Below are 21776 nucleotides of genomic sequence, written 5' to 3'. Positions count from 1 at the left end.
GATCATCCGGCATTGGAAGGCACCCAGATGTGACTGGTGGATTTAGAGTCACAGTGACTTGATGTTAGCAGCACTACAACAATAGAAATACAGACTGTTAGATGGAAATGGCAGAATGTAGTTTTAAACATAAAGCCACCTCATGTTGAGTAGGATATAAAAAGACTGTCCAGACCCTAATATCCAATTTGCACATCTCAGCTGGGTGCCTATTCATGGTGTACTTTTCTTACTTGGTGGTTTCCCAGCTCCACTAATCCAATTTTTAATTCAACAAAGATAATGTTGGTCATTTTAACCACTGTATCTCAAAGTCCTTCTGGTTCTCTCTAGTTTCCCCTCAAAGAGGCAGAAAGAGACAATGACTACAACTACAAAGAGATGAAAAATGATCAGAAAGAGACACAAAAGGACTTCAAAAAGATAGAAAACGATCAGAAGGACACACAAAACAACTACAGTGATAGAGAATGACCAGAAAGAGAGACAAAACAACTACAAAGACATGCAGAACTATCATAATAGGGACATAAAACGATTACAAAGAGATAAGAAGAGATAAGAAGGGACCAGAAAGAGAGACAAAATAACTAAAAAGAGATCGAAAATGACCATAAAGATACATAAATTGTCTACAAAGATAGAAAATGGCCAGAAAGAGGCATAAAACGACTACAGAGGGACAAAATAACTAAAAAGAGATAGAAAATGAACAGAAAAAGACATAAAATGACTACAAAGAGATAGAAAACAACCAGAAAGAGACATAAAATGACTACAAAGAGATAGAAAATAACCAGAAGGAGATCCAAAATAACTATAAAGAGATAGAAATTGACCAGAAAGAGATACAAAATAACTAGAGATAGAAAACGAACAGAGATACAAATAACTAAAAAGAGATAAAACAATGAATAGAAAGAGACATAAAACGACTACAAAATAACTACAGAGATATAAAATGAGCAGAAAGAGATACAAAATAACTAAAAAGAGATAGAAAACAAACAGAAAAAGACATAAAATGACTACAAAAAGATAGAAAACAACTACAAGGAGACACAAAATAACTAAAGAGATAGAAAATGACCAGAAAGAGATACAAAATATCTAAAAAGAGATAGAAAATGACCAGAAAGATACATAAATTGACTACATAGAGATAGAAAACAACTAAAAAGAGATGCAAAATAACTAAAAACTGATAAAAAAAACCGAACAGAAAGAGACATAAAACGACTACAAAGAGATGCAGAACTATCATAAAGATGACACACTTTATTAGAAAGGTTTCCACATAAAACGTGGATATGGCGTACAAGAGGCACAGTCAGTAACCAAACAAACATACTGTGGTGACAGGCAGAAAAGGCTTAAAGGACAATACCGCTCAAATTTAAGCCATCCTGCATCCAGAATACTTTCAGTTTCAGAACAAAGAAACAACCTTTTTTTTAATAAAACTTGACACAAATATATGATGACTCTAATGAGCAACGTTATAAAGACACAATCTGGAAATGAATCACTTAAATGTTCTATTAGAGCAACTTAAAGGTTTCATTCAACCTCAAACAAACATTTTTTTAAAGCAAAATGTATCAAATATTCATTATTGAGAAGAAATAAAATGCCGTCTTCTACGTGGGTTTCTACTTTTTAAGTAGTCTTATGAGATGAGACTCTAAAAATATTCATAAATCAGAGAAGGTATCATATTTTGTATTTCATGTAGCAGAAATAATACTTTTGGAAGGAAATTAGATTTTAAGAAGTTGGAAAGCAAGTTATTACTGCCACAATGACGGCAACTTCAAAAAGTTCAAATAGTTTTTCATTTCAACAAGATTCTTTTCACAGGATATTTTTCATGTTATGAGGAAATATATTTCTTATTATTATTAGATACCAAATGTTTCCATTTTAATAACATCACTTGTTTTTTATCTTGCTATTACAAGAAAGTTCCACATGTTGTTAAAATGAAAGAACTCGGCATTGGATACTGCACTTTTGAACTTTTGCTACATGCCTATCACGTAAATATTCTATATTAAGGTGTTTCTGAGCATCACTATCTCCTAAAAATGACTTTCCCATCAAACAAAACTGCATGTTTGGAGGGAAACTGAGTTTGATCGTGGATCAAGTTTGCTTTTGACGTATTACAAATAAAGTGCTGCTGTTTGTGTCCCTTGTGAACCGAAAACATAATATTGGCTAAACGTAACAAAGTACTTTTGTTTTTGTTTTGTTTCACTGACGTATTTATTCTAAGCTAAACCGTGATGTTTTTAAATAAACATAACCAAGTAGTTTTCCTACATTTTTTAGTATCAAACTGTTAAAAATTGCAACCGTAATCCCAGAGAAGATTGTTTTCCCTCAAAACTTAATTTAGTTTAGAGTTTAAGAAAAATTATGTGAAAGTTATTTTGCTCTGATGAGAGCTGGTTTTCTTGAGAGTTTATCGGGTACAAATCTTATTTCTGCAAAGAAATGAAACATGAGCAAACTGAGAAACACATATTTGACAACAAATATAGAAACAAACTGCAAATATAGAAGCTTAAGTTGACACCTCATCAGTGGTCAAAAGATTCTTGTTTAAATGTTGATTTTGTGCAATAATGAGAGATCTCTAAATATAACATGCACGATTAAGTCATTTGTTATTATACGAAAAATAGTTTGGAATAAATTGGAATAACAAGAACAAAATCCATGAAAAGGATCTTGTTTAAATATATATATTTTTAATAAAATGTTTTTTGATTTTTTTATCATGGTGGCAGGAATAAAATGCCGTAGTAAAATAATAAGTGAAAGATAAATATTCTTCCTTATCAGAGAAGCAGAGGAGAATCATTTCAAATTGTGAAGTGAAAGATGTTCAGCCTCTCCTCCTGCCTCGTGTGATTTAATATGACGTGCATTTGTCATATTCTCACCACTAGAATGAATCACATCACTGAAAAAAAAAAAAAATTGGTTGTCACTTCCATGAAGTCGGGACTCCTCAGCCTCAGACGGGTGTTTGATGAGTGTTTTCTGTGTGAAAAAGGTTTTTAACATAAAACGAGGATCTCGTTAGAGTTTGACTTCTATCGCAGCAGAAAGACGGAACATCCTGTGAATTTTAAGGCATATTGCTATTAAATATTGTATGAGTATATATATATATATATTTTTTATATGAGTACACGTGTTGAAATTACTTTTAAGGAGCCATGATGAGCTGGTTCCAACTGTGCCTTGCTCCACATTATGAAGTGTTTTTTTTACTGATTCAACAGATGAGAAATCAATGATTCAGTCCACTGGAAGTATCTGATCTCTCCAGTTCTGCTTCGAATTCCTTGTAAAAGTTTTATCAATGAAAGGTTTTCTTTCGACAAGCGACTTCGCTTCATGTTTTGTCGCTTTTTACATTTCAAAGTCTTGAGTTCCAACATTTGGAGAAGTCTTCTTGGTCGCTTTCTTGCCGAGAATTACAAAAAAGATTGACACCCTTCTCCATACAGCAAGGAGCCTGGTTAGCGTAGCTTAGCAAAATGACTGGAAACGGTAGGAAACAGCTAGCCTGGAGTCTCGGCAGGTTGTCAGAAAGTTTCTCCCCCATGATTAAAAGTATTTTGTTATGGGACAGATTCAGGCTAGCTGTTTCCCTTTGCTGCCAGTCTTTGTGCTAAGCTAAGCTAACCAGTTGCTCACTGTCGCTCCACATTTAGCGTAGAGACGTGAGAGTGGTATTAGTCCTCTCATCAGACTCTCAGCAAATAATCGTATCTCCCAAAATGTCAAACTATTCCTTTAAGTGTATATAAGAAAGAGTAAAATCATTGATGGATTTTAAAGGTTTTTTTTTAAGTCTTCTTTCAGCTTTTTTTACGTTCTGGTTCTGAAGCTTTTTCGATCTCCTCAGGACATTTTTCCCCCCATGAGATGATCCTCTCTGTACAAATCCCACGTCGTTTACTGGAACTGGTGAATCATAACTTCAACAGTAAAGAGGAGCCGGACAGACAAACTGAAAGTGGTAGAAAAGCTCCTCTCAGACGGAAGAGTTTGAGTATGTTTGTCTTTCCTTCGAGACATCATCATTTTAGTTTGGGCTGTAAATCCCAGAGGATCAAGAAAGAAGAACACCAGACGATAAAACGTGCCCAGAAATATCATACATATCACCATCCACAAACAGGCCAAACTGGAAAACTCCCCAATCGACCTTCATGACCTCTCAGTTCTCCGTCAGCAGCAGCAGCGGAAACACTTCTTGAAGAACTTCTTGAACTCGGTGTTGAAGATGGTGTAGATGATGGGGTTGAGGGCACTGTTGACGTAGCCCAGCCAGGTGACGGTGCTCATCAGAGCGGGGGGGATGTCGCACGTCACGCAGACGGCTCTGGTCGTGTGCACCACGAAGAACGGCGTCCAGCAGAACAGGAAGCAGCCTGTGTGTGGAAAAAACAAACAAACATGAACGGCAGAGTTAATCATTTTTTTGACCCGTCGTCGTCGTGCTCGTATTCATCGACTTTAGTGCCAGCGGTGAAATGAAATGTTGTGACACCGATAATTCTCAATGTGTCACAGAAATGTGACAAATACACATCTGGGGGTTGTTATTCTCTCACCAATTATGCCTTTCTTTGTACCAGTCAATCTTGTGTTTGCTGGCAGGATCAGTAAAATGACATAAACCCACAATGTGAACTGTCAGAGGGCTCAAAGCAATTAAAATGTTGGCTCGTGATTTTCCTGTCAAAGAGAGAAAATCTTTGACATCGTGTTTTGTGGACGACGAAGGTTTTTGGAAAATGTTGCTTCAACTGAGTTCAGACACGTTAACTTTATTTATTTACTTATTTTTAGTTTATTTTTTAATTGCATGTGGTGGAAGAACAATTGAGATCCTCTACTTAAGTAAAAAGCACAAATACTAAACTGTGAAAAATACTTCTGCATTATTAAGTACAAGTACGTAAGTAGTATCAGCAAAATGTTACGCTGTTATAAATTGAGTTGTTATTGTTGATAAATCCATGTATATTTAGATTCTTTCAACTATTTTATAAGCTCTTGGGTAGTTTAATATATATTTTAAGTACAAAACACATGATGAACTTATAAAACACAATGTATTTTATCATGTAATATAAGTACATCATGTGTTATTAATGTGAAATCTTAGTCTAGGAAGTAACTAAAGCTGTCTGACACAAAAATGTAGTGGAGTAGAAATAAGAAGTAGCAGAAAATGGAAATTCAAAATTGTACTTAAGTTCAGTACTCAAGTAAATGTACTAAGTTACATTCTGGCACTGCATGTAGAAAATTATTGGTTTGTAAAACAACAACAATAAGAAGGGTTTTTTCCTCCCATTTATTTAATTGATTTGGTGCATTTGGACCAAAATCTATTAGATCAAAACAACAGAAATCTAAGAAATGGTTCAACTTGAAAGCACTTGTAATAATATAAATAATAAATGCAAAGTTGTGATACAACTTTGGATCTCATACTTAAATAAAAGTAGTAAAACCACCGTGTAGAAATACTGTGATATAAGTATTCAAAATTGTACTGGAGTAAAAGTGCCCAATCATAAACCTCCAAATATACTTTGAGTTCCAAAACTACACATAATTATTATGCAGAATGGCTTATTTTAAGAATAATATATATTACATTACTTTTATTATTTATTTTGCTTTATATATATATTGTTGGGTAGCTTCTGATTTCCAATCCAGGATCAATAACGTCTTATTTGAATCTATAATAATATAAAAATATAATCATAAAATCTTTCATATTTTTAATCTTAATCTGCAAAGTAATTAAAGGTATTTAATTACATTTGTGGAGTAAAAAGTACAGTATTTGCTTCTGAATTGTAGTGGCTGAGAAGTATAAAGTATCATAAAATGGTAATACTTTAGTCAAGTACACATCACCCATAACTATACAGTACATGAGTGAATGTTACTTTCCAGTATATCAACATGATGATCGCTCCCAGTGTACAAACTCGTCCCTCAGAGGTTTCCCCTGCAGTTTTTATGACGTCCTGGCTTTTTCTGTAACTTCACAGCCAGATGTGGACAGATGTGCTGCTGTCTCTTTAAGGCTGAAGATTTAGCTTTTCTGCCTCTAAACATTTATAAGCTTGTGCTTTCAGTTGAAAGTGATGCCTGCAAGCTTCAATTTTTTTAGAGTCACGAGATAAAAAGAAATTTCACCCACTTTTCACAGATTTAATACATGAAGAGGTTTTGAACTGCTACAGTGAGATGGAGATAAGATTGTAGCTTCACAAAGCAGGTGAAACAACCAGAACATTTCAGATGCTATCGCGTAATAATCCTTTGTTAACCCAAGGATAGACGAGATCAGAAACAGACCGAAGCCGGAAGCTTGCAAACGTGAAATTGAATTCACAATCTTGCAAAATGTTTAGGGACAAAAAAATCAAAATGTTCGAGCTTGAAACAAGTGCAGATCAAACATCAATGTTTCTAAGATTTCTTGTACAAAGCTTTCATTTTCAAGCACATATTTTTGAATGATTAAATGTTAGGTGGAACTTTCATTTTGTGATGGTTTTGGCGGTCCCTGTGGACGAAACTGGTAGTGTTTCCGAGCACCAGAGTCCCTTTAGAACACCTCTCATTTTACTACAGCAGGGTCTGAGCTTTAAGAATAACTCTATAGAAACAGACAATCTTCTCTCTGATGGTCTCCTTTACTGATGGAGGTCATATGAAGGATCAGGACTAAACTGAGACTGATTCAGAACCAGTTAAAAGTTCCTCACTGCAACTTTAATAAACCATATTATGGAAAATAAATGTCAAGCTGAACGTGAGAATATAACTTTAACAGATGACCTCGTACTGTTACAGCAGGCTGAACATAAAACTTCTTATTTCAACAGCTCCGTAACTCCATCCATCTCATCTTAAAAAACAAGTCCCTGTCTCTTCGTTAGTTTGGTCCCGCCTGAAGATCAAGCTTCAACGGTGGGAAACATGCTTCAAACGAGGACGTTTCATTCTTACTCAGACACCGAGACTCTGAATGATTCACGACCGGGCCGAGTTCATTAGAGATGGAGTAGAAAATGTAACAACCCGGCTGTCTCATAATTTTATCCCGAGACATTACTGCATTACTCAGGGGCGTTTGTGTATTTGGCTTCTGGAGGGATACTGAACTACTTGACTCACCTAGAATAGACTAAGTATATTGTTCTTGCTTTTATAAGTTGCTTTTAGCTCTACCTAGGCTGCTTAAGTGTTAGTGCTTTTGCTGTTTCTGTTTGTGTAACAGAAACTGTTTTGGGAGGTGTGGTTTAGTTTCACTAGGTCAATTGCCCTGTTAAGTGCCAGGGGGAGTGGCTTACACTCCTGGCAGACAATGAGCAATCAGTAGGTAACAAAGGCTAGGGCAAACAAAGGCTAGGGCAGTGTCGGAACCACGCATGCTGACTACGGGGGTTCCACAAGGTTCAGTTCTGGGCCCCCTTCTCTTCTCGCTCTACACAACATCTTTGGCTTCTGTTATTCGCTCGCATGACTTCTCTTACCATTGTTATGCCGATGACACCCAGCTGGTTTTGTCATTTCCCCCCGGTGACACCCAAGTGGAGGCACGCATTGCTGCGTGCTTGGCTGACATCTCGAAGTGGATGGCGACACACCACCTGAAGCTCAACCTGGACAAAACCGAGCTACTGTTCCTCCCGGGGAAGGGTTGCCCGCACCGAGACCTGTCCATCACCATTGATGATACCCGCCTGGACTACTGCACCCTCACTACTTGCTGGAGCAAACCATCGGTCACACGCTCCTGCAGATTCCCATCAGACCTCTGGAGCTCGTCCAGAAAGCTGCAGCACGTCTGGTGTTCAATCGCCCCAAGTTCGGAGCCCCCGTCGGCCACAACTTCCCTTCTCCGTTCTCTACACTGGCTCCCTGTAAGAACTTCCCTTCTCCGTTCTCAACTGGCCAGTTACAGACTCTGGTGCTAGCCGACAGGGCAGTGAAAGGAACAGCTCCTTCCTATCTCCAGGCCTTGGTCAAGCCCTACACCCCTGCCCGACCACTTCGCTCTGCGGCCTCGGGGCGACTGGTTGCCCCGTCGCTCAGAGGTCCCTGCGGCCGATCCACCCGGTCACAGCTTTTTTCTGTCCTGGCCCCTCAGTGGTGGAATGAACTCCCCACTGACGTCAGGACAGCAGAGTCACTGCCCATCTTTAGGCGGAGGCTGAAAACTCACCTCTTCAAGAAGCACTACCCTGAGCCTTCCTCGTAGCACTTATTGTATTCCTATTAGTTTGCCTCTGCACGATACTTTTGCTCTGGTTTATGCTTTTAGATGCTTGTTTAAGAAAGGAGATGCACTTATGACTTCTGGTGACTAGTAGTTCTCTTGAATACCTATGTTGAATACACTTATTGTAAGTCGCTTTGGATAAAAGCGTCTGCTAAATGACTGTAATGTAATGTAATGTTTGATAACTTTTGGCTTTCTTGACTTTTCTTTTCTCTTGTCCCTCACAAGAAAACCATTAGAGTCCACAGGAAGGAAAAAGATACAGAAGAGGAAATCCATCTCTGACTTAACAAACAGAAGTGAGAGCTCTGCTGTGAAATGATAACCCTCCTCTAATAAGCTCAGTTTCCTTGATCAGCGAGCACTATGAATAACTGTGTCACTAAATCAAACTGAGGCCGTTCGTCTCAGGAGTCGTCACATGTTGGTGAATAAACGGAGACCCTGAAAAGATTTATTAGCTTCTGCGTTGAGAGTTTGATGGATGAGATTTATGTCTCTCTCCAGGAGACGGTGAGGAGTTTGCATAATGTGCAACAGCTGTACTGTCAGTAGGACGTCACTTTTTATTCATAAGATGCATTGAGTTCTGATTAAAAGCTGTGTTTTGTAGAGATCTATGTCTGTTCTGTGCTCAGTATCTTCAAGTGTATTTTAGACATAACAGGAAACTAATTAACAGTTTTTTTATCTTTTTATCTCAAAGTTAAATTTGAGTGTTCTATTGGAGCCAGAAGGATAAATTAACATGGCAGATATTACTGGTCTGTATCTTATCACAGCTTTTACAGATGACGCAGTTATATATCTTTGTTTATGTGACAGAGAGCGTTTACAAGTTTGCATTGATTATCTTGGAATTTGTGTGAAACGCAGTGTCAATTTGATCTAGTTTAATATATATTTTTACAGTCTTGTGCTCTCACATTTTGTAGGCACACTATTTTTTATAGTTTTCTGGAAATAATGTCAATTTTCTTACTTTGTATAAATGTATGAGTTTTTCCTTTTAAGTGTCAAATAAGAACTTTTGCATTAGATTAACAGGAAGTCAATCCATGCACTACAAAATGTTTGAAAAGCCTTTATTTTTGTTGCTGAATCACTAAAATATTATTTAAATATACCGTAATTACCTTAACTGACAATTCCTCATTCATTAATTCATTCATGTGCAAAATAAATCCAATGTACCCACTGTGCAATATTAACAACCATTCAGTCAAATTACATTATATTTTAGTTTTTGTTGTATTTTATGTTTTTTTACCTATTTATTATACATTTGCTGTGTGATTACTTATTTATTTTACTTGTTTTGATCTTGTTGTTCTACTTATGTCTCTTGTTTGTTCGTTTGCACTATCCAATCTGCTGCTATAATCCTGCAAATTTCCCTGCTGTGGGACTAATAGAGGATTATCTTATTGTATCTTAATATAATATAACGTAATAGGAAAATTATAAAGTGTTGTCAGATATTCATTGTTAAGAGAAAATGTACTTTATTCTCCTGAAGGGGATTTTTCTTCTTCTTGGGAAATAGTGCTACACACAGCTGCAATAAAACAAATTATAAATTAAATACAAAGAAGAAGGTTAAATAAACTATTGCTCTTGCATTGTGAGATAAAAACTATAAATTCATGAAAATGGAGAAAGAAGTCGTAAAATCATAAATAATCTTTGCTCAACGCTTTTTGCACTGCATGTCTAAAGCCTGTTAGACATGACATAAATTAGCGTTGATGGTTTCATAAATCACTGCATATATGTAGCAGCTCCACAGTGAAATAGAGTCTTCGCTGGTGGGTCACTGGTCCAAACGGTGAATGAATCAGGTCTCAGATCAGTCTGTGGACAGAAGAGATGGTGTTGCTGTATCGTCATGTGCTGCTTGATAATTGGATCGAGGGCTTAGAGCTTTATGGCGTCGTTTGTTGAGAGACATCGAGTCAGAGGTGACACTTTTTATCCCAGCATGAACGCCTGCAGCCGCACACACCTACAGTTCAACTGAGCTGCAACACAAACATTAATCAAACTGTGTGAAAGCTAATTAAAGGTTCTGATCAACCTCCAGATTCCAGAGTCCATTTTTAACTCCATAAACATGCGGCAGGTAAACATTCCTCAGATTAATTTGTTCTTATATTATCTGGCGATCGTGTGTGATTAATGGGCTCGAAACCCAGCTGCTGCAGTGTGCCAATTTTAAACAGGCTGGTTATTAACATATTGAACTGTTCAGCACTGAAACGCCTCATCTACTGTCACAAGCAACTTTACCTCCATTTCCTGCTTCAGTGAATACACAGATTACTGAGACACACAAGTGGCCGTAATGAAAAAGGCACTTAACAGCATTTTTTCACTTTTATAAGTGGAAAAATATTTTCTACGAGAAAACAAACAGCAAAAAAGCAACGTTTGTTTGGTTCTTAGAATTCTATTCATGTAAATAACGCTTTAAACAAGAAGCACTCGAGCTGCCAGACATCCCAAAATACACACACATGACCCAAATAATGACATGAACCATAAAAACCTGAAAGGTGATCATTTTTATCTTGTGAGTATGATATCATTTTTATTTAATTTATTTAATTTTATTGTATCTATTTATTTTTATACTATTTATTATTTATTTATGAATTTTATTTATCTATAAATGTATTTAATTTATTGTGATTTAATTTATGTAAATATTTTATCCATTTCTTTTTTTTCTTTTTTTAACAGGGACAAAAGTTATTTCTATAGTGTTCAATAATTAAAAAAAATTGTTGAAGCAAATCAAAGACTCCATTCATACATTTGTCAAGGCTGCACAATCCTGAACTGTTAATATGTTTCTCTCACAAACTGTTTTAATATTTCTGAATCTAGATAAAGAACTGCATCAAATTGCACATTGTGTTCATGGTGATAGACAATCTTTGCAAGAACAGTCTAAATGTACTAAAGTGCCAAATCCTTCACCAGATATAAACTAAACACTGATTTGTTGGCACACAGTCTAACTTTCCACACCAAATGTAATTAAAATCTGTGAACAAATGTATCAGATATCCAGCTACCAAACACAGAGTCATCCGATCAAAGGCTGTGTCAAACTGTTATGTACAGTCACTGAGCTGTAGAAACATGTCCCCTCAGAGAAGAAACCAAAAGAAGCAAAAGAAGCTTTTATTCTGAAGAGTAACTTCCTTAATTGACAAAATCTACTTTTTTCCTCCATAATATCCCCTCTCTGCGTCCCCTGATGATGTCATAGTGATGTCATCAGGTTAATTGTCAGCTTGAGCTTGACGCTGCCTCTGACTGGATACACAAATAAAACCCTCCCCATCTGAATGCGTCCGAACGAACCCCATGTTCGTTTGTTTGCGTGCAGTCGGGAGAAGCATAATTCCAGCTTGAGCGTATAAATTGTGCTCACAAATTGTCTTTTATTTTAAACAGTCCCCTGTTCCAAAGCAAGAACTACACCTGCTGCAACCAACGAACTCGGGATGTGTTGTGTTGAGTGTCTGACAGAGCTGCAAAGAAGTGATTTGTAGTTCAGGATTAAAAACCATACTCCGAATATAAGAAGTGGACCTAGTCACCGTGACGTCACCCATTGGTTTGTGAACTGCCTTTCTGAAGCCTGGAAAAAAAATTTACAACCAGAAGTGACATAAGAGGGCCGAGCTTATTGCAACCCAACGCTGAATAAGACATTTTTAGGCGACTAAAATGTAATCAACTTTCATGAAGTGAATACACACTGTGAAAGAGTTAGAAGTGGGAAAAAATAAACACGACTCCCAGACCGGACAATGATGTCGTAGCAACCGGCCAATCACAGTAGCCCCGCCCTAAAGCATACCCTGCTTTATGGTCTGTTTGACTCTAAATGGAGCATCATTTACTAAATGAACATCATGCTGTATTGAAGAAGACTTGAAACTAGAGATTGAGACCATAAACTCATGTTTACAATGTTTACTGAGGGAATAAATCAAGAGAGAAGTAGAGTCATTTTCTCATAGACTTCTATACAACCAGAGGAGTCGCCCCCTGATGGACAGGAGAGAGAATGCAGGTTTAAGGCTTCACTTTTTAGAATTGATTAAAAATAGCTCTTAAACTCTACCTATATCTGTTGTGTGCTTCTGATTGGAGGAGAAGTCGGACTTGAACACTCACCCACTACGACAGGTAGCACCTGCATGGCTTTCCTCTCCCGGCTGTTGATCTTGGCTCTCCTCTTCATGTGCAGCTGCTGGCTGAACGTCACCGTTGGCACCGAGTTCTCCCGGTACTGCCGGGGATAAGGAATCTCCTGCTGCATGTAGTCGTCCTTGTCGTCCAGCCGAGACTGGGCCAAGTCCCTCTCGATGATCCTGGGCAGAGGCATGGGCAGCGGCCCGGGGATGGTGCCGGCCAGCGGGGGGAGGGCGGTGGCGACGGTGGCGTGCTGCAGCTTCCTGCAGGCCTCGATGCTGCTGCGAAGCTTGACCTTACGCGTCGCCTCCCAGTGTCGCAGCCCGCGGAAAACCCCGAAGTAGAGCAGGACCATGATGGGGCAGGGGATGAAGAAGGAGCAGACGGAGGAGTAGACCACGTAGTTGTTGTCCTCCAGCTTGCACTCGCTGGGGTCGCGGTCCGGCACGTTGTTGATGCCGAAGATGACGGGCGAGGCCACGGCGAGGGCCAGCAGCCAGGTGGCCGACAGCAGGACGAGCTGACGTTGGTCCACGTGTTTACGATTGTAGTTCAGAGGGATGGACACGGCAATGAACCTGCAAAGGAAAGGAGGCAGCGTTAGGACTTTAAAGAACATTTCAAATAGACATCGGTAACTTAATGCTCATATTACATTACATTTAAACGCTTTTATTTACAGTCAGTAGTATTTCAATTACCCATTTTGACAGGCTACCATTGCCACCATCAGATCTAACTAACATTCATCATCCAGTCCACACCGATGCAAGCCTTCAGGAGCAACTTGGGGTTAAGTGTTTAAGTCACCACCGACCCCAAATCTTATATTTTCTTTCAATTAAAGATATTAATGTAGCTTTAAAAATCTTATAATTAAAGTATATGACAAAACTAAAACACATTGTGATGAAATGTTTTACTTTCAAATCATCATTTTTTTCAAAAAGAGGTGTGTAGGAGTATCACTCTGCTGCTCTCAACAGAAAGTCAGCAGTCGCTGTTAATTTATACTTTTTTACAGGTTTTTCATGTGTGAAATGCAGCTGAGTTTTTCATTAACACTTGAGTTTAATTCTGTCTTCAGCTTCAGAGCATTCACATTAGCAGTAAAGAAGAAAAACATGAACACATGTTAAATGATTTTATAAATGAGACCAAATGAATACATTCAGGTGCAGTTAACAGAATCATTATTTCCCCTCTAATCAGTCAAACAAACAATGTGTTTTTTATAGTACATTCAACGTTACAAATATCAGAACAATAAGAACCTTCAGGATCCCTCATGTGGCTCAACAACTGCAGATGTAAATGTGAAATAAAAGACTATGGAAGAAATTTTGCTAATTTATTTGGTGACCCTGATTAAATCTCCTGCGACCCACAGGACCCACGCTTTAGGAAAGACCAAGCAACACATTAGTCCACATTTGTTCTGCATGTCCTACTCAGCTTTAATAATCACCAATGTGGAGCATTTTCTTTGTGAAGTGTTTGTTAAAATGTGCTCACTTCCCAAAGCGGCACTTCAGTTGTTTTAAAAATCAAAAAGGTGAAAAAGTCACCTCAATCACTTCCCACCTCGATTGTTTTGGTGAATTTTAATTTCTCCTAATGGGCTGCTGAGTTCTGATGAACTGAAATTACGTTTAGGAGAATCACAGAAACTACGCAGTGATGTCTACCCGGCTGTTTGCAAACAGCATTCGTTACTTTACCCACAAAACAAACAGCGGTCCTTCCTCTAGGAGAACGGTGTTTGTGCCGAGTGTGAAACGAAAAGTCAAAGTTTATTTATTTGTCAAGTAACTTCTACACTTCAGTAACAGCACATTGTTATTTGAACACAAAAAACGATCCTTTCCTAAACCTAACTTAGTATTTAACTATGTTTTTCTAAACCTAACTAAGTACTTTACAATCTTTTCCTGAACCTAACTAAGTATTTTACGATCTTTCCCTAAACCTAGCTAAGTATTTTACGATCTTTCCTTAACCTAACCAAGTATTTTACGATCTTTCCTTAAACCTAACCACGTATTTTACGATCTTTCTCTTAGCCTAACTAAGTATTTTCACAATCTTTTCCTAAAGCAAACTATTTGACGATATTCTTTTAAACCTAACCTAAAATTTCACGATCTTTTCCTAAACCTAACTAAATTATTTCCTGTGAAGGCAAAAGTATTAAAATACTGTATGCACATAACAAGCGGAAATTGACACGCACAAAAAATGAGGAATAACTTTTCGTAAGCTATCATATGAACCGTTGTATGAGGATACGTTGCGTCTCCAGTAGAATATTTAAACAGTATCTGTTGTCTGATTCATTTATCGCTAAAAATCGAGTCTTGTTTTTAAACTTTCAGATAAATATGAATCGTCACCCTCCCTCCTCTGGTTCCCGTATTCTCTTTGCTCCGTTGGCTCACACAGTAAAAAAACTGAATATCAGAGGATTTATTGATGTTTTCGTCTAAACCTTGACCAGACAAACACACACACATACCTGTCCACGCTGATGGCACAGAGGTTGAATATGGATGCGGTGCACAGCATCACATCCATGGTCATCAGGCAGTCACATATCGGCATGTTCAAGGACCAAACTCCCCCCTGAAACTACACAGAAAACAAAACACACACACACACACACACACATTGAAAAAACACCAACTGATTAGCCGCCTTAAATCTTTTTAGTGCAAATATGTTTAATCCTCTTGCTCCACTGCAGCTCAGTGGTGAGACAAACATTCCTCCAGTGAAACACTTTCTCCTTCCTGACTTCTCCTCAGGTGAACACGGAGGGGTTTAAACTTTTCAGACTTGACTCCTCTAATCCGGTGAGTGCACGCGGACGAATCTCCACCGGCGTGACTCTGGGTAGATTAACTGGCTGCAGCCGCTGGCACAGGTAACAAGATCACAAATGCAGCTAATTAAAGGGGACTTAAGGGGGAAGCCTCAGTAGGGCATCAGTGAGACAGACAGGGACGGAGGCAGGTGGTGTTTAATACTTTAATAACGGCTAGATTACCCTTTTCAAACGTCTTTATACCGCCTGGAATATTGTGATTCATGGATCATACCTCTGCTAATAACCCGTGTGACCCGTCTGTCTCTGAAGTCTTTAATTGATCCTGATTAAAGAAGTGAGAGAGAGAGAGAGTCGATGGTCTTTCTTCTATTTCATGACATAATCAACCGGCTCTGGTGGGTTTAATGGGAAACCTCCCCAGAGGTGGATTAGCTCAAGAGCTGATCCTTTTATAATTCCATACTGGGAAATCTCAAATATTTACTTGAGAATTGTGAGATCTATTACACTCCTATATGTGTAAATGTGTGTTTTTACACACTAAATACTGAAGTGTGACATTTCTGCAGGTGATAGGAGAGATACAGGTGTTAAGTCGTGAATGGATTATAAAACAATGGGCCTCTGGGCACGGACAGGTAAAAAGGCCCTCCGACTCGATGTACACTGGAACAAAACGCTAGTCTGAAAGAGACACAAAGCGCCTGTCAGTGTCTTTGGTTTTTGTTGTTATTTTGTGTGTCTTTGTGGTCGTTTTGAGTTACTTTGTGGTTATTTCGAGTCATGCATTGTGTGTCTTTGTGGTCGTTTTGCTTCATTGCTTTGCGTGTTTTTGAGGTAATTTTGCTTCATTGCTTTGCGTGTCTTTGTGGTCATTTTGTGTCATTGCATTGCGTGTCTTTGTAATAGTTTTGCGTCATTGCATTGCGTGTCTTTGTAATAGTTTTGCTTCATTGCTTTGCGTGTCTTTGTGGTTGTTTTGCTTCATTGCTTTGCGTGTCTTTGTGGTTGTTTTGCTTCATTGCTTTGCGTGTCTTTGTGGTTGTTTTGCTTCATTGCTTTGCGTGTCTTTGTGGTTGTTTTGCTTCATTGCTTTGCGTGTCTTTGTGGTTGTTTTGCTTCATTGCTTTGCGTGTCTTTGTAGTCGATTTGCGTTATGGTTGCGTTATTTCGAGTCATTGTATTGTATGTCTTTGTGGTAATTTTGCATGTCTTCGTAGTCGTTTTGCGTCTCTGTGGTCGTTTTGCGTGTCTATGTAGTTATTTTTCATGACCTTGGTTTTGTGTGTCTTGCTGGTCATTTGGTGTCTATGGGGTCATAATGTGTGTCTTTGAAGTCACTCACTTTGTCTTTGTACTGGTTTTGTATGTCTACATAGTCATTTTGCATCTTTCCAGTTGTTTTGCATGTCTTTGAGGTCGTATTTTGTCTTCGCAGTCTTTTTGCTGTCTTTGTAGTTATTTTCATTTTGCGTGCCTTTGCAGTCTTCTTGTGTGACTTTGTGGTCATTTTCTGTGTCTTTGAGTTCATTTTGTGCATCTCCTTGTCATCATATCATCTGTCTTTGTGGTCACTTGGGAGTCTTAGCAGTCTTATAGCACATGTTCATGGTTGTTCTGCGTGTGTCTCTGTCAATGTTTTGCACGTCTTTGTGGTCTCTGGTGTCTCTTTATCATTACACTGCATGTTTCTGGGTGTCATTCTGCACTTCCTTGGTCTCTATTTGAATGTTGTTGTTGTCATTTTGCATGTCTTTGCAGTGTAGAGTCACTATGTGTGTTTGGATGTCATTCTTTAGAACAACCGTAGAATGGAAGAGTGGTACATTTTCCTGCTGAAGTCTATTTTTTCACAAATGACCCTCTTATCTTATTTTTGCTTTTTTTTTTACCCTCGTTACATAGTGAGCTACAGAGACATTTTAAACAAGATTATTTAATAAGAAAGATTTAAAAAAACAGGATTTAGGACCATTTGAGCACTGGACCCTGAATGACAAATCTTTTTTTTTTGGTTCAGCTTGTTGTTTGTTTGAAGTCTGTCTCATTTATATAATTTTCTTTATGTTTGATGTTGTTTTTTAACATTTTGCTGCTTTAAAACTGACCAAGACCCTCTTTTTAAATGAGATTAAAAATATTAGTGCTATAATCCTTTCTATATAAGGTTAACAACAACTTAACGACAGTATCCAAGTGAAGAGAGGCTGTCTGACAAAGCAGCAGATCCACACTGATGCACACAAATCACATGTAATAAACACATAAGCATCCTGATATAATGACCTATAATGACCTCCCCTGACCCCCTTGACCCCCTTGACCCCTCAGGGTGTGTACCTGGTTCCCTCATCCAGTAACCCCCCCATAGACCTGCTCTTACCTCTGCGTAAACAAACAGTGGCAGAACCAGCACCGCCAGCAGCAGGTCTGCAAAAGCCAGACTGACTATGAAGTAGTTGGTGGTGGTTTTCAGAGCCTTCTCCAGGTACACACTCAGGCACACCAGCACATTCCCACCAGTGATGGTCACTATCAGAAGAATCCCAAATATCAAGGCAGGGAAATTGTAGTCTCTGACCAGCAGTGTGCCATTTTTGGAGTGGTTGGAGATGTCCGACATGGTGTTGGGCAGCAGAACGACTCTCCCCGGGGCTGGTTTTCATCTATGAGCCGTATCCAGCAGTCCAGAGATAAGCACGAGCCTCACAGGTGAAGTCTGGAGAGTTTTGTGCGCTCACCTGGTGCGCTCTTGCTCCAAAACCCGACTCCAAAACGCGCACTGAGATTCAGCTTTGATCCCCTCTTATCCAGCCTCCAGTTTCATGTTTCTTTTTCATGCATTGGACTGAAAAAGGGCAGCCTGTCACAGCATCATGTGGATCAGTTTCTCTGTTTCTCTCAGCCCTCTCCTGGAGGAAGAAGTTAGCAGCAGAGTGAACGAATCAGAAGGCGACAGCTTAAATCCATCCGCACTAATCTGATTAGTGTGAAAGGTCCCAGTGGGAGAGAGTGAATCAGCTGCTACACCAGCAAGACAATCAATCAATCAATCATCGGTTCAGAGGGATGTTCTGTTGTGGAATAAAACAAATGTCATGATGTCACTTGTTGATTTTGCAAGTTAAAGAGAGTCTGTTTGAAAAAAAACTCGACCAAATATGGATGAAACAATATTGAGACCACATTTTTATGTAAAGCAAGTCTTCATATTGAAATTCAATAAAAAAGATCTAGAATCTGCAGTTACATGAAACCTCAATGTAACAAAACTGCATAATCATAAGTATCTCCATATAATACTTCATCAATTATGATCAGAAAATAGTACTTTGATCAGCAACATCAAAGTGTATAAGTACTCAGTTACAAGTACAAAAGTATTAACATCAAAATGAACCATAAGTAAAACCATTGTTTGGATTGGCCTATTTCTGAACTATATTTAAAAATAGATATAATTGGATTAAAATAGTTAATGTGTTCAATCCATGACCCAGAGTTCAGACCAGGAAGCAGAAGCAGAGTCGCAGTCTTTCACACCTCTCTGCGCTTCCTTTGGAGCAGTTACCCACCCAGTTACCACCCAGTTACCACCCAGTTACCCACCCAGTTATCACCCAGTTATCACCCAGTTACCACCCAGTTACCCACCCAGTTACCACCCAGTTACCACCCAGTTACCACCCAGTTACCACCCAGTTACCACCCAGTTACCCACCCAGTTACCACCCAGTTACCAGTTACCCAGTTACCACCCAGTTACCCACCCAGTTACCACCCAGTTACCACCCAGTTACCCACCCAGTTACCACCCAGTTACCACCCAGTTACCCACCCAGTTCCACCCACCCAGTTACCCAGTTACCACCCAGTTACCCACCCAGTTACCACCCAGTTACCCACCCAGTTACCCACCCAGTTACCACCCAGTTACCCACCCAGTTACCACCCAGTTACCACCCAGTTACCACCCAGTTACCCACCCAGTTACCACCCAGTTACCCACCCAGTTACCACCCAGTTACCACCCAGTTACCCACCCAGTTACCACCCAGTTACCACCCAGTTACCACCCAGTTACCACCCAGTTACCACCCAGTTACCCACCCATTTACCACCCAGTTACCACCCAGTTACCAACCCAAAACCCTATAGAGACTGTGTCTGCCCCACGGCCACTTCAATTATTTAAAGTCAACAGAAGAGGAGTTATACAAAATAACTTAATAAAAGTTAAGGCAACTGATGCAACAGTGCATCAAAACAGGACAATTAAATGTGGACTCTTAAATATTAGATCTCTGTCATCTAAGGGTGTACTTGTAAATGATTTAATATCAGATAATCATATTGATTTATTTTGTCTTACTGAAACCTGGCTGTGTCATGAAGAGTACGTTAGCCTTAATGAATCAACTCCTCCAAGTTATATTAATACTCATATTCCTGGAGGCACAGGCCGAGGAGGTGGAGTAGCAGCTATCTTTGACTCAAGCCTATTAATAAACCCTAAACCTAAATTAAACTTGTTCTTAGTCTTTCAAACCCGAGCGGGAAAGCATTAAAGTCAATTTTATTTGTTATAGTGTATCGTGCACCAGGTGCGTATTCTGAATTCCTATCTGAATCTAGTTTAGTCCTTAAGACAGATAAAGTTATTATTGTAGGGGATTTTAATATTCATGTGGATGTGTATAATGATAGCCTTAGTACTGCGTTTGGTTCATTACTAGATTCTATTGGCTTCTGTCAGTGTGTACATAAACCGACTCACTGTTTTAACCATACCCTCGACCTTGTTCTGGTTTATGGTATTGAAATAGAAAATGTAATTGTCTCTCAACAGAACTCTCTTTTATCGGACCATTTTCTAATAACCTTTGAATTTGTTCTACCAGAGTGTACGCCATTAGGCAAAAGTTTCTACACTAGATGTCTATCTGATAATGCTGTAGCTAAATTTAAAGAAGCGATTTCTTCAGGGTTTTATTCAGTACCATTGCTCAATATAACAGAGGACTCCTACGCTAGCTTTAGTCCGTCTCAGATTGACCATCTTGTTGATAGTGCTGCATGCTCACTGAATGACACTAGACTCTATAGCTCCTCTAAAAAAGAAGCTAATCAAAGAAAGGAGGTTTGCTCCATGGTATAATCCTCAAACCCGCGATTTAAAGCAAATATCGCGAAAACTTGAAAGGATATGGCGTTCCACCAATGTGGATGAAGCGCGGTTAGTCTGGCGAGACAGTCTTAAAATATATAAGAAGGCACTCCGTAATGCTAGAGCAGCCTATTACTCAGCATTAATAGAGAAAAGAACAACCCCAGGGTTCTCTTCAGCACTGTAGCCAGGCTGACAGAGAGTCTTTAATGATAAGACTTCTTTAATGATAAGATTCTAACTATTAGAGAAAGAATTTATAATCTCCTGCCCTCAACCAGTACCGATCGATCCATAGCTGTAGAACCTGAAATATATTTAGATGGCTTTTCTCCCATCGACCTTCAACAATTGACTTTAACTATTTCTAAGTCTAAACCTTCCACCTGTCTCTTAGACCCGATTCCGACTAGGCTGCTTAAGGAAGTTTTACCTTTAATTAGCAATTCTTTATTAGAAATGATCAATCTGTCTTTACTAACGGGCCATGTACCACAGGCCTTCAAACTAGCTGTAATTAAACCTCTTCTTAAGAAACCTACTCTTGATCCAGAGGTGTTGGCTAACTATAGACCTATATCTAACCTTCCGTTCCTCTCTAAGATCCTTGAGAAAGCAGTAGCAAATCAGCTCTGTGACTTTATGCATAACAATAGTTTATTTGAGGATTTTCAGTCAGGATTTAGAGTGAATCATAGCACAGAGACGGCACTGGTGAAAATTACCAATGACCTTCTAATAGCTTCAGACAAAGGACTTGTCTCTGTACTTGTATTGCTAGACCTTAGTGCTGCATTTGATACCATTGATCACCAAATCCTATTACAGAGATTGGAGCATCTTATAGGCATTAAAGGAACCGCACTTAGCTGGTTTAAGTCGTATTTATCAGACCGATCTCAGTTTGTATATGTAAACAATGAAAGCTCGATGAAAACCAGGGTCAGTCACGGAGTTCCACAGGGGTCTGTTCTTGGACCTATTTTATTTACCTTATATATGCTTCCCTTGGGGAATATTATCAGAAAACACTCAGTAAACTTTCATTGTTATGCAGATGATACCCAGTTATATCTATCAATTAAGCCAGACGAAACTAACCAGTTCTCTAAACTTCAAGCATGTCTTACGGACATAAAAACCTGGATGACCTGTAACTTTTTAATGTTAAACTCTGAAAAAACAGAAGTTATCCTACTAGGCCCAGATCACCTTCGAATTCAATTATC

The 21776-nt window shown here is 38.8% G+C and overlaps 1 protein-coding gene across 1 annotated transcript; it reads right to left on the bottom strand.

Annotated features, from left to right (window-relative positions):
• Nucleotides 1-1257: 1257 nt before the first annotated feature.
• On the bottom strand, nucleotides 1258-18207 carry drd4b (dopamine receptor D4b). The gene is made up of 4 exons (XM_054613498.1): nucleotides 17764-18207; nucleotides 15069-15181; nucleotides 12536-13131; nucleotides 1258-4454 (listed from the first exon to the last, which is right to left on the bottom strand). Exons 1-4 carry the CDS (start codon nucleotides 18001-18003, stop codon nucleotides 4252-4254), a joined length of 1152 nt encoding a protein of 383 aa, XP_054469473.1. The 5' UTR covers nucleotides 18004-18207; the 3' UTR covers nucleotides 1258-4251.
• Nucleotides 18208-21776: the final 3569 nt, after the last annotated feature.

The sequence above is a fragment of the Anoplopoma fimbria genome, chromosome 2 (assembly GCF_027596085.1).
Source record: "Anoplopoma fimbria isolate UVic2021 breed Golden Eagle Sablefish chromosome 2, Afim_UVic_2022, whole genome shotgun sequence".
In the NCBI taxonomy this organism is placed as follows: domain Eukaryota; kingdom Metazoa; phylum Chordata; class Actinopteri; order Perciformes; family Anoplopomatidae; genus Anoplopoma; species Anoplopoma fimbria.
Note: the sequence above shows the minus strand (reverse complement) of the source record. Positions and strands in the feature narration are given on the sequence as shown.